At 41.3% G+C, this 12324-nt stretch overlaps 1 protein-coding gene across 12 annotated transcripts in view; it reads right to left on the bottom strand.

Annotated features, from left to right (window-relative positions):
• The window catches only part of CLTCL1 (clathrin heavy chain like 1), a 91011-nt gene that overhangs the window by 30098 nt on the left and 48589 nt on the right, over nucleotides 1–12324 (bottom strand). For all 12 annotated transcript variants that reach the window (XM_081287814.1, XM_081287819.1, XM_081287820.1 and 9 more), the window contains 6 exons: nucleotides 11505–11668; nucleotides 9810–9935; nucleotides 8848–8990; nucleotides 8119–8353; nucleotides 6234–6356; nucleotides 3471–3616 (listed from right to left, as the gene is read on the bottom strand). In XM_081287814.1, the coding sequence (XP_081143940.1) occupies nucleotides 3471–3616; nucleotides 6234–6356; nucleotides 8119–8353; nucleotides 8848–8990; nucleotides 9810–9935; nucleotides 11505–11668 (937 nt within the window). The remainder of the gene's footprint in view (nucleotides 1–3470; nucleotides 3617–6233; nucleotides 6357–8118; nucleotides 8354–8847; nucleotides 8991–9809; nucleotides 9936–11504; nucleotides 11669–12324) is intronic.

The following is a 12324-nucleotide window of genomic DNA, read 5'->3' as shown; positions in this document are numbered from 1 at the left end:
GATAGGACAGTCAATAAATGATGCTGGAATGACTGAATAGTCATATGTAAAAAGATGAACCTCACCCTAAACATTATACCTTATTGGATATTAGACCATAGAACTATATTATAAAATGAAAAAATACTCAACTTTTAGAAGAAACACAGGGAAAATATCTTTCTGATCTGGGATTAGGCACAGAATTCTTAAATTTAACACCAAATCACAGCCCCCAAAAAGTTGGGCTGGGGCTATAGCTCAGTGGTAGAGCACCTGCCCTGCACGTGTGAGACACTGGATTTGATCCTCAGCACCACATAAAAATAAATAAATAAAGATATTATGTTTACCAACAACTAAAAAAAATTTTAAAAAGTTCATGAATTGGACTTTATCAAAATTAAAACTGGCTGTTGAGACAGCTCAGTGGTACAGCACTTGGTTAGCAAGCACCAGACTCTAGGTTTAATTCCCATCACAACTCTAAGAGAACAAACAGGGGAATTACAGAGTGAGAAAAATATACGTTAAATTACATTTAATAAAGGGCTTGAAAACTCTAAAACTGAAAAAAAAAATCAACCCAACTGAAAAAGATTCGAAGTAACATTTCACCAAGAAGGATATGTGGATGTTAAATAAGCACACAAAAATTGTTCAGCATCTTTAGCCATTAGGGAAATGCAAATTAAAACCACAATGATACAGTTACCAATAAATCCAAGTACAGGAAATATTTCTAAATGGTAATATACCATTCTACATTTGAAAATGAGAAAAGATTAATTTTATAGGAAAAATACAGAATTCTAATCATGAAGTTACTTTGAGCACAACTTTTTTAAGAGCAATTTTTCATACTCAATTGCTCTGGCCCTTTGTCAAAAGTCAATTGATCATATTCTATAGATTATTTCTGTACTCTCTATTCTGCTCCATTGATCTATGTCGGTTGCATTGGGAGTAATTTTGAGGTTAATTTACAAGAAAATGGACAGAAAAATATATTAGTTTTATTATGAAAATTCAAAAAACATATTTTGTATTTCAATGAATATTAAAGAATGGGTAAAACTCTTCAAAAACAAACAAACAAACAAACAAACAAAAACCAACCCCACAATGATATGCTACTATATACTTATTAAAATGGCTAAAATAAAAAACACTGATAATACCAAGTGCTGGTGAAGACGCAGAGCAACTGGAACTCTCATATATTGCTGGTGGGAATGCAAAATGTTACAGCCATTCTGGAAAACAACAGTTTGGCAGTTTCTTAAACAGTTAAACACACACAAAGCAGATGACCCAGTGATTACTGGGTATAAAACCTGGACACAAATGTATTCATATTTACCCCAACTGAAAATAACTCAAATGTCCTTCAGTGGGTGAACAGTTAAACAAACTATGGTACATTCATATAACAAAATATCATTCAGCAATTAAAAAAATAAACTACTGATGCACACAATATCTTGGATGAATCTGAAAGACATTATGCTGAGTGAAAAAGTCAGTCTCAAAAGAGTTGCTGAGGCTGGTCTTGAACTTGCTGAGGCTGGTCCTTCTTATCCCCACATGGGACTGCTTCCTTCTGCCTAAAAGACACTTGTTAGTATTTCCTTTAGCGTAGGTCTGTTATTCACAAAGTTTTTCATTAAATCTATATAAAGAGACCTCTATTTTACCTTTCTCTTTTTTTTTTAAAGAGAGAGTGAGAGAGGAGGGAGAGAATTTTTAATATTTATTTATTTTTTTTAGTTCTCGGCGGACACAACATCTTTGTTGGTATGTGGTGCTGAGGATCGAACCCGGGCCGCACGCATGCCAGACGAGCGCGCTACCGCTTGAGCCACATCCCCAGCCCACCTTTCTCTTAATTTATAAAAGTATACAGTTCTAAGTTGATAGTTACTTTTTATGTGTGTGATGCAAGGAATCAAACCCAGGGCCTTGTACAAGCTAGGCATACAATTTTTTTTAGCTGGGTGCGGTAGAGCTCATCTCTAATACCAGCCATTGGGGAGGCTAAGGCAGGAGGATAGCAAGTCCAAGACCAGCATAGGAAACTTAGAAGGACCCTGTATCAAAATACAACTCATCTCTAACACCAGTCATTGGGGAGGCTAAGGATTAAAGTCAATTCAAGATGATCTTTGAAAGACCTTGCTATGTTGCTAAGGCTGGCCTTGAACTTGTGATTTTCCTGCTTCAGGCTCCTAAGTCACAGGAATTACAGGAATGAGCCATTGTGCCTGGTGGCTAGATGTCACATCTTTTGTAGGCCCTTAGCCTTTGTCTCTTGTCCCCTATTGTGAGAACCACAGCCTGGGCTCAACAGGGTTTGGCAAAACTCAACCTGTGTTCTTTTTCAGTTCTTGCTATCATCATCATTATTTTCTTTTTTTTTAAAGAGAGAGAATTTTAATATTTATTTTTCAGTTCTCGGCGGATACAACATCTTTGTTTGTTATGTGGTGCTGAGGATTGAACCCGGGCCTCACGCATGCCAGGCAAGCGCGCTACCACTTGAGCCACATCCCCCCATCATTATTATTTTCTAATTGCAGACTTCATTATTTACTTGCTGCACACTGTTTCTGATTTTTTTTAACACCAGAACTTGTTTTGTTTTTAATTCACCTATAATTTGGAGTTTTTCCAGTGATAGGATCTGCCCAAGTCTCTAGGTACCTGATCTGTACTACTGCCAATCCAGGCTGTTTTCATTTATGTCTACTGAAATAGTCACAGAAAGAAGAGCAAGAATGTGAAAGTCTCTCTGCATCTGTGAAAAGTAGCAGTGTTCATGGAGGCAGCAGAGTCAGAGTCATCTGGAAGCATCTTGAAGCACCCACAAGCCAACACCTACCATCAAAGGAAGTAGGTCAGACAGCAAGGTAGAATACCCTAACTACTCTGGGTGCCTTCTTTTTGGTACTCTCTTATCAATCTGGGCTTATGATTCTATTGAAATATGCAGTAATCACACATTCCATATTTCCCATGCAGCATTCACAAATTTAAAAACATAAAACTTACATACATTCCTTTCTGTAATACCATAGCCCTCGAAAGTCTTTCTGGCCTATAAAATCTTACAATTAAATCTTTACACCAGGATTTATAATGTGAACACATTACAACCTGACAGATTCTGATGATGATTTTAAAGTGGCAACATACTAGCTGAAGCTACATACAACAGAAGCCACTGAGAACCACAGGTTCTCATCAAATGTTAGCTTTCCTTCTCTGAGCATTGAGATTACAGAACAGTGGGAACTAGAATAACGAAGCCTTCCTGCAACAATTAAAATAAGATAAGGGAAGGGTGAACTGAAGACATAGGAGGTAGTAAAAAGGCTGACTGGGGAGTAGTTGATGAATGAGTGAAGCAAGACAAGATTATTGCAAAAATGTGACTATTGAGAAGATGTCTAAATTTAGCCGTGGCCATGGCCTCCCTGGCACACCATTACCTGTGCTCACTGAAGACAGAATTATCCAGAACAATCTTCTCCAGCAGTTCAATCAATTCATTAGGGAGGTCAGCTGTCATAAAGGCTTTGACAGTGACTGAAACCTCTTCAGGATCCTGTGTTTCTGATAATGCTGTTTGTACCACCTGGTTTTAAGAAATATTTGAAAGAACCTGATTAAAGTCAATTCAAGACGATCTTTGAAGTAAAAAGAAGGGGAGAATTCCTCCAAGATGATCTGGAGCAGACACAGAGAAAAATGGGCAGTTTTCTCAAGGAAGAAAGGGAAGAGAACTTAGAAAAGTCAACTTTAGGGATTTCTGTTTTCCAACTTTGACAATTAGTTTTTCTCTCACAAAAGGGCAACAGACTTTCATCTCTGTTCCAATGATTACACTAAGTGTATTCCAAAGCAAATAACTCAGTGTACTAAGTAGATATTTGAAATGCACATTTGATGTTACCTTTCTTATGTAAGGCCACCATTCATAACAAACTTGGCCCTGTTTCTCTAATGAAGACACTGCAGAGGCCTCCAGCAGCTTCTTGCTAACAGAGGGCACTGTCACTGCTGTGGCACAGTACACTTTCAGGGAATGCATCACATGCAATTGGAGCTATAGAGCCTTGACACCAGAAGCCACTGAGAACCACAATCTAAAAAAAAAAAACCAACAGAAGACTGGCCATGCCACTCCTCATCCAATTACCAGTGACTCATCTACCAAAAAGCTAAAAAAAAGGAAAAAAAGACACTTTTCCAAAGAGTGGGTGTTCTCGATAACAGCAAATTAGAAGATTAGCAGTGTTCTCTTTGCACTTGTACCAGGGGTCTTTAATGACTTTGGGGATCTACAATTTTTGCTGTTTCTGGTGTTCCTCAGAGGCAGGTAACAGCAGTGTATTAATCAGAAAGAACAAACAGCTCAGAGCTGACATGCCTCTGGCCACAAAACAGGACTAAAAGAAGCCTCTCAAGGGAGCCCAGTCCACCCCTCAGATGGCCTCTGTGTACTCAATGGCACCATGAAATGTGGAAGTTCTATCTCTGAATAGTTTACAATCACAACAAACATGCTAAGGAGTTAAGGGAGAAGGAGCCATTGCAGCAGCCAAGTAATCAAAAGGAGTAAACTTGAGGGAGAGGGGCGCTGTGGCACAGCACACCAAGTCCATCCAAAGAAGAGACACACTTTGTGGCATCTCAACAGTGACACTTGTCAGTTCTTGAAAATCTTAGTGTAAATATATACATACCCACAGGTTGTTTTAAGGGCAAAAATAAATTTCTACCTTTTACTTGAATTAACACAGGATGCCCAGTTAAGGCTACCTCAGGACACTCACTGCTTCCTTAAGTAATTTGCATAAAATTCTCCTTTAGACACTGAAAGCAGTCTGCCTCTGTCATGTACTCCATGAGAGGAGCATTATAGTTGAGTGTCCTACCAAGAGGTGTCTACAGATGATCAATTAGAGCAGACATAATGACTAGCCCAGCAGCTTCACATAGAAAAAAGGATACATGGGGCCCTGCTGGCTCTAGTTTGGTGCAGTGTCAAAGCTGCTTTCTCAAGAACCAACATGAGGGTATCTGGTGGGTGACTACACCTAAAGAAACAGCTGATGTCTGTGAACTTGGAGATAGATCCTTATGGAATCTAAATGGCCCTTTGTTGCTCAAAGTTTTAGGAGATTTGAATGAAGTATATTAAGTCTTCAGGCAAATTTCAAGATTGATAAGTCTGAAGTTGCCTTTTTTTTTAAAGAGAGAGTGAGAGAGGAGGGAGAGAGAGAGAATTTTTTTTAGTATTTATTTATTTTTTTTAGTTCTCGGCGGACACAACATCTTTGTTGGTATGTGATGCTGAGGATCGAACCTGGGCCGCACGCATGCCAGGCGAGCGCACTACCACTTGAGCCACATCCCCAGCCGCTGAAGTTGCCTTAATATTCAAAATAATATGGGTTTCTGTAAGTCTAAAAGTGTTTCAAAATAAAAAGTTTACTTAAAAATGGCATAGGCTTGAAGGAACTATAGACAGAAAATAAGGAAGTTAGTAGAGATAAGGTAAAATCTGGCCCTTGAGTTTAAAGTACCTGACCAGCATGTTGTTAGGTATCCAAGTAAGGCTGGGACTTTATTGAATATATGCTCATGGTTGAAGCCACTTGGATAAGGGTTTTAATACCACATTGGTCTTGGCTACCCCTCAACAGTATGCTCAGCAGCCTTGTTGTCCTAAGGACTACAGAAACACTGTTAATGTCTGCAAGGTTGTGACAGGTGGTATGGGAAGCTCACCCAGAGGTGGAGGCAGATCTTTCTTCCCCTTGCCACTAGGTCACACCTAATAAAGACCCTGACCCTAGCACCATATTCCAGCTCCAAGGAGGTACTGTATAGTCAAAAGGGCATGGGGTTGACTAGATGTTGAGAATCACTCAACTTATGTCAACAGGGGGCTGAGTTGGAAAAACACCTCAGGATCTAGCATGCAGATCCTGTCATCAAGTATTCTTTTGTAGGGGCAGCACAGCCATATTTCAGATACAAGGGCAAACTCTGTAACCTTAGCTAATAAACAACTCCAAGTCAATTCACCCTTGGAAATCAAGCCTTTTCTAGGCAAGCTGACATGTGCAGGGCAGTGGGTTTGTAAGAGCTATATGTTTAAACATAACAACGAACCAGTCACTTGGCCCACAAGATGAATAGTGGGCAAAATTCAGGCATGCATATACCCGTTTTCTGTGTCTCACCTGGTCAATTAGGTGTCTCCTAGATGGGTTGGTCTCTGCAAGGACATGGGCCCACAGCTCTGGATCCTTCCTGCGTACCAGGTAGCGGGCCTCACTTTTGAACAGAGAATTTTCATTGCAAACCTGAAATGAGTACACATATGTGCGACTTAGGAGGGTATATCCCAGTGAGTTCCTTCTCCCTGATACTTATATGGACAGTTGGGACTCAGGCATGGCTTTGAGAAGTGATGAGCAGAAACCCACAGGATTAATACTGCACTCCTCAGAGAGATTAAGTACCTCCAATCACCTCTAAGTTTGCAATTACTCACAGGGAAGTGTCACATCTCTGGCCTGTAGAACCTTCTGTGATTATGGGCATGTCTATACCTTATTGTGTGATTCACCACCATTAAATACAGAAAACTCCTGAACACTTAAAATGTAGTGTGCAGCTGAGGAACTCAATTTTTAATTTTAATTAAAATTAAAATTAAATTAAATTTTAATTTATATACTCAACTGTAGGTAGCTCCAAATCATCTCTAAAGTTTCATCTGTGTACCTAAAACTGGTATAAAACAGTATATTCACTGAAATGTTTCAAGGTCAGAAACTTTAAAATGTGCTTTCATTGACTAACTTTGAGATCCTTCTCTGAATATTGTAATAGATTTTCAAATTATTGACCATCCGCTGGGATATTCCACCATGTGAAGCATTTGCTAAATTCTGGGGAGAAACATATCCTGATAGGCACAGGGCTGGGATATGTGTATGTATGTGAAGGCAACATGGGCTGCCTGTGTGGGATGGCAGGAGGCCAAAGTGGACTGGCAAAGTGCTAACCACACAGAGGCCCTGCCCTAAAGTCATACTGCAGCCCTCTCTTGAACAGAGCAGTCCTGAATGAGTATCTCTTTCCTAGCACACTTGGCCTTACTAAAAGGGTTAGCACCTCATGGAATAGATGAGTGCTAAGATCTCTAAGCAGCCATTAAACTATGCTTTAATAAAAAGGGAGTAAATTAAGCCAAAAAGTGGCTAACTGGTATCAAACAAATGAAAGTCCCAGCTTTATAAAACCAGTTCCCCAAGACTTTCAGGTGAGTGGTTATATTCACTCATCCCTGTCAATTCTGTCTAAAATCTAGGGCAGAAGGAGAAGCTGGTAACTGCTCTTCATCTTCAACTCTCCTCATATACACTCTAAAATACACCGCACCTGGTTGTTGAGTATATATATACTACAAGACCTGAGCTTCTGAGGACAAATAGACCAAATGAGCTTATAGCTGAAAAAACACTAGATTCAACCACATGAGATTTCTGGATTTGTAGGTCAAGTGGTAGTAGTTTATACAGTTTATCCTAAACACATAAGTACATACACATACATCCCAGCCTGGGCAGATATAAGTAGAAGACCTGGTGAATGTTTTTCAAGGAGGGGGCAGCAAGGGATAGGTGGGTTAGGAACAGGTGAGGGAGGGCATCTGAAAAGTTACTCTAAGAAGGGGGCAGTACAAGGGCCCTTAGGATAGGAGACACTGGAGGACTATAGGTCATGCCAGGTGGGGCTGCAAGAGGGGAAGTAGGCTGGGTCAATGGGGGGAAGGAGGTGGTCCACAGATCAGATTAAATTCAATTTTGCCCTCAAGTCACCAGATAACTAATGACTGTAAGCAGAGGGGTGATGGGTCAGATTCAGTGCTAGTGAAGCCTACAGATACAACAGGACATAAGGAGATCATAAAAAGGTATCAGAATTATAAAACAACTAAATGTATGGAAATGAACTTCAGACCCATCATCTCTGGGTACACAAATTCCCAATCAGCCCCTATTAGGCTGCCCTGTGAAGTCAGAGAGACACAGGAAGCCAAGTATATTTTCTGCCTACCTGGATGAGCTCTAGGTCACACTGTCCCCGCTCATAGGCAATGCAGGCCAGATGTGGGTCCCGCTTCTCACAGTACTGGCCCACCACACTACTATCATAGTAGGCATTCTCTCTCAAAAAGTGCTCAGGGCTATTGTTGCTGTCAATGTAGATTTTAGCTAGTGCATTATGAGTGGCAGGCTCTTCACAGCTTTCATGAATCCGAGACTCCAGCCAGGGAAGAAGCAATTTGAGCCTTTGAAAAAAGTAGATACTGTGAAACTCTCAAAGCTGTGATCAGGTATCTCTAGGGTAACCCTGGGCTTTGAGGATTGATTCTTTTTTTTTAATTTTTTTTTTAGTTGTCAATGGATCTTTATTTATATGCAGTGCTAAGAATCAAACTCAGTGCCTCATACATGCTAGGCAAGTGCTCTACCACTGAGCTATAACCCCAGCCCTGAGGGCTGATTCTTGAAACAACAAACAAACAATCCCTAACTCTATTTATTTCAGGTTGCTCCAGGGATAAAGACAGACCTAGCTTCCAAATATAAAGTTTTACCCCATTGTCTTCAGTACCAATAGCAACTAACTCACTCCTACACCTAATATGTATACACAAAAGAGAGACAGAGATAGTCTTGGGGACTAAAGACCAACCAATAAGGCATTTTTGAGAAGGAGAGACTTAACAACAAATACCAGAATCCAGGGGCAAGAGAAGATACCAAGTAAAAAAAACCTTACCTGTTTCTTTTTTCTACTTCAGCCACCAGCTCATCAGTAGAGAACTGTCCTCTCACCACCATGATTAAGTTTTTAATTACTTCTTCAGAACAATCCACATCAAGCAGCCCTCCAACCACAGCTGGGAGACGGCTAGGGTTGACCTAGAAGAGTCGAGGTGGCAAGTTCAGCACTGCAGACAACAGAATTGCTATAAGCCTCCCAAGACTTGTACAGTGTGGCAAAAACCTGTTTTCGACTGAACTGTGTCCCATCAAAGTTCATTTGTCAAAGCCCTATCCATGTTAAGACTGAATTTGGGGACAGGGCCTTTAGAGAGAGAGAATTTTTTTAATATTTATTTCTTTTTTAGTTCTCAGCGGACACAACATCTTTGTTTGTATGTGGTGCTGAGGATCGAACCCGGGCCGCACGCATGCCAGGCAAGCGTGCTACCGCTTGAGTCACATCCTCAGCCCGAGACAGGGCCTTTAAAGAGTAATTAATGTCATGTATGGTTATACTACTGGTGCAACTCTACACTATGTACAGCTAGGGGGGCAGAAATAAATAAATAAAGAGGTAATTAATGTTGAGGATGGGGCCCTAATCCAATAGGACTGGTGTCCTTATAAGAAATGCATGTGCACAAAGGAAAGACCATGTGAGGATGTAGTGCTGAGGTGGCTATCTGCAGGCCCGGAAAAGAGCCCTTACTAGAAACCAACTCAGCCAATACCTTGGGCTTGGACTTTCAGCCTCCAGAAACTGTGATAAATAAATTTCTGTTGTTTAAGCTGCTCAATCTATGGTACTCTATTCTGGCAGCCTGAGCAAACTAATACACTACCCTTCAAAGTGAAATTTCTAAAATGTTCAGGAGTCAAGAGGCAGCCTCTGAGGTGTAGACTATTATCACTGTCTGAGGCCTAAAGGCATCTAGGTGTCACCCTGGGAGTTCGCAGTGTCCCTCTGAATGGTACCTTCTGAACGTAGATCTCAATGTACTTCTGCAGGTTGTTGTGGTATAAATACAGGACAAGGTCATGCACAAAGTCAAAGCGGTCACACACAATGATGAGGGGGAGCTGGTCTGTGAGCTTAGCCTCCTGAGGGATAGAGAGAAGAGAATAGGTCAGGCAGTGAGGGACCCCACAGAGTCAGCCCTAGCCTGTGCAACAGTGATCCTGCAGGGAATGTACAAGGAGACTTTGCTCTAGATAGGCTGACATTTAAGGCATTTACATTGCGAGAATGTAGTGTTTATTTTGGGAAACAAGTGGGGGGAAGGTAATAGTATTTGGCTAAAGACAAGAGATCTCTGCTAAATTTGACAATAATTTTCCAAATTTATGCAAATCCAAACATCTTCTGGGTTGAGACAAGCAGCTTATTATGTAGAAACCCAACATAGATCAGGCTGCCCACCAGAATAGTTTATTTGCAATTTCTGGATGTGGTGGCGCATGCCTATAATCCCAGTGGCTTGGGAGGCTGAGGCAGGAGGATCGAAAGTTCAAAGCTAGCCTCAGCAACTCAGTGAGATCCTGTCTCTAAATAAAATACAAAAAATAGGGCTGAGGATGTGGCTAAGTGGTCAAGTGCCCTTGATTTCATCCCTAAACACCCCCTCCAAAAAAGAATAGTTCATCTGCAATAAAGTCACAACCCAAGGAAATGCCAGCCTAGTGGGGTGAGGTAGTGGGGGAGCTGTTCACACACTCACACTCAGTTCCTAAACAATAGTTTATCAGGAGAATCAATAGGCCACCATAATCACATTAATCTTTGTTTGGACCCACACCTAGATCACCTTTCCCAGGCTCCCTAGAGTTTCAGGTGAGGTCACATAACCTCATTTCCTTCAAGGGAACATGAACCAAAGTGTTACCTGCAACCTTCAGAACTTAGCCATAAAAGCCACCAATGAAACTACTCTGTACTCTTCCCTTCCACCAATTGACAGGGAAGGCAATATTCAAGGCAAAGTACTGAAGATGGCAAAACAGTTATATGCCAATCCTTCAAAGGATGGTGGCATGGAAAGCCATATCACTCAAACTCACAGCTATCCAGGACTGTTGCATGAGAAATAGGCTTCTTGTTTTGTTCTTTTTTTTTTTTTTCAGCACAAGGGATTGAACCCAGAGGTGCTTAACCACTGAAAGACATTCCCAACCTTTTAAATTTCTTGACAGGATATCACTGAGTTGCTTAGGGCCTTGCTAAGTTGATGAAGCTGGCCTCAAATTTGTGATTCTCCTGCCTCAGCTTCTGAGTTGCCGGGGTTACAGGTGTTGTCACGAAGCCCTGTTGGCTAATTGTTCTTTATGCCTCTAACACTGACTGGTCTATTTGTTATTGCAGCTTTACCACACATAACCAACAGGGGTGCAGTTGGGATGCTGCTGAAATAAAATGCAGTAATGAATTAACTCCAGCCACCTGCATGATGGATAACTAGAGCTGGACAGCCTCTAATTTCTTTCTCCTTCAAAGGGTTTTCTTAATGATGAGTGGAGTCCTCTAAGAATATTAGACCATCATAAAGTAGAGATTTGTCACTGGGTGCTAAGGGAATAAAGGCAAGACAAACTCAGCTTAGTACTTCTTAGGACTTCTGGCCAGGTCTATCACCCATGAAAGCAGCTTGTCAGGGAAGGCATGCCTGGACATACCTTTAGGAAATTCTTCACCCGATCTGGGTTATAGTAGCTGCTCTCGTGGCATATTCTCTCCACCTCCTTGATCTGCCCTGTCTTGCAGGCAGCCTGAATGTACTTCAAATGCACATCTGGGTCTTGGCTAAAGTTCACAATTGAGCCCAGGAAGTAGAAGAGGCCTATAAATAGAGACTGTTTCATGTTTACCCTCCTAACATTCATTTGTCTTCTCTTTGGCAGTTGCTCACCTTCTCTTGATCACCCCACCCACAATGACCCTGCTCGACTCTTCAGACCTACTCAGACTTCTTCATCTATGTAAAGTTTGTGTGCCTTGGCATCTCTCTAAAACATCTAGTCAGGCCCCCAGCCTGAACCCAACAAAGCCACCCTTCCTGGAATTCTTTTGGTGAAATTACCACAAAAGGGCAAAGGATGGCAACCAGATAGGCCTCATCTGCAATCAACAAGGTAACACCACAAAGTGATGGACCCTCTACTGTGGGCTTTCACTTGGAAGAGGCCAAAAGAGTTGCCTTGTCAGGGCTGCTCAGACCAGATACCAGGCCCTTTCACTGGTACCCAGAACCACAATTACAGAATTTCAGATGAATTCTGCACTAGGCTGTCCTACGTGGAGATACAAAGTTCTACAAAGACTTCAAGGATATTAGGGGAATTATAAGTACCCCCATCCCACTGCCAACCAACTTGCTTTTTTTCTTTGAAAATACCAAAAAGGTTACATAAGTTGAGTATACCCCTGAGAGAAAAGTAATATTCTGCTCTTGACTGAACATGTAAGGCAGTCAGAATTGCATCCTGCCTAGCTTTA

Source organism: Spermophilus citellus, assembly GCF_964194105.1.
Source record: "Spermophilus citellus genome assembly, chromosome: 3".
In the NCBI taxonomy this organism is placed as follows: Eukaryota; Metazoa; Chordata; class Mammalia; order Rodentia; family Sciuridae; genus Spermophilus; species Spermophilus citellus.
The sequence above is the reverse complement of the archived record's forward strand: the minus strand, read 5'-3'. Positions and strand labels throughout refer to the sequence as shown.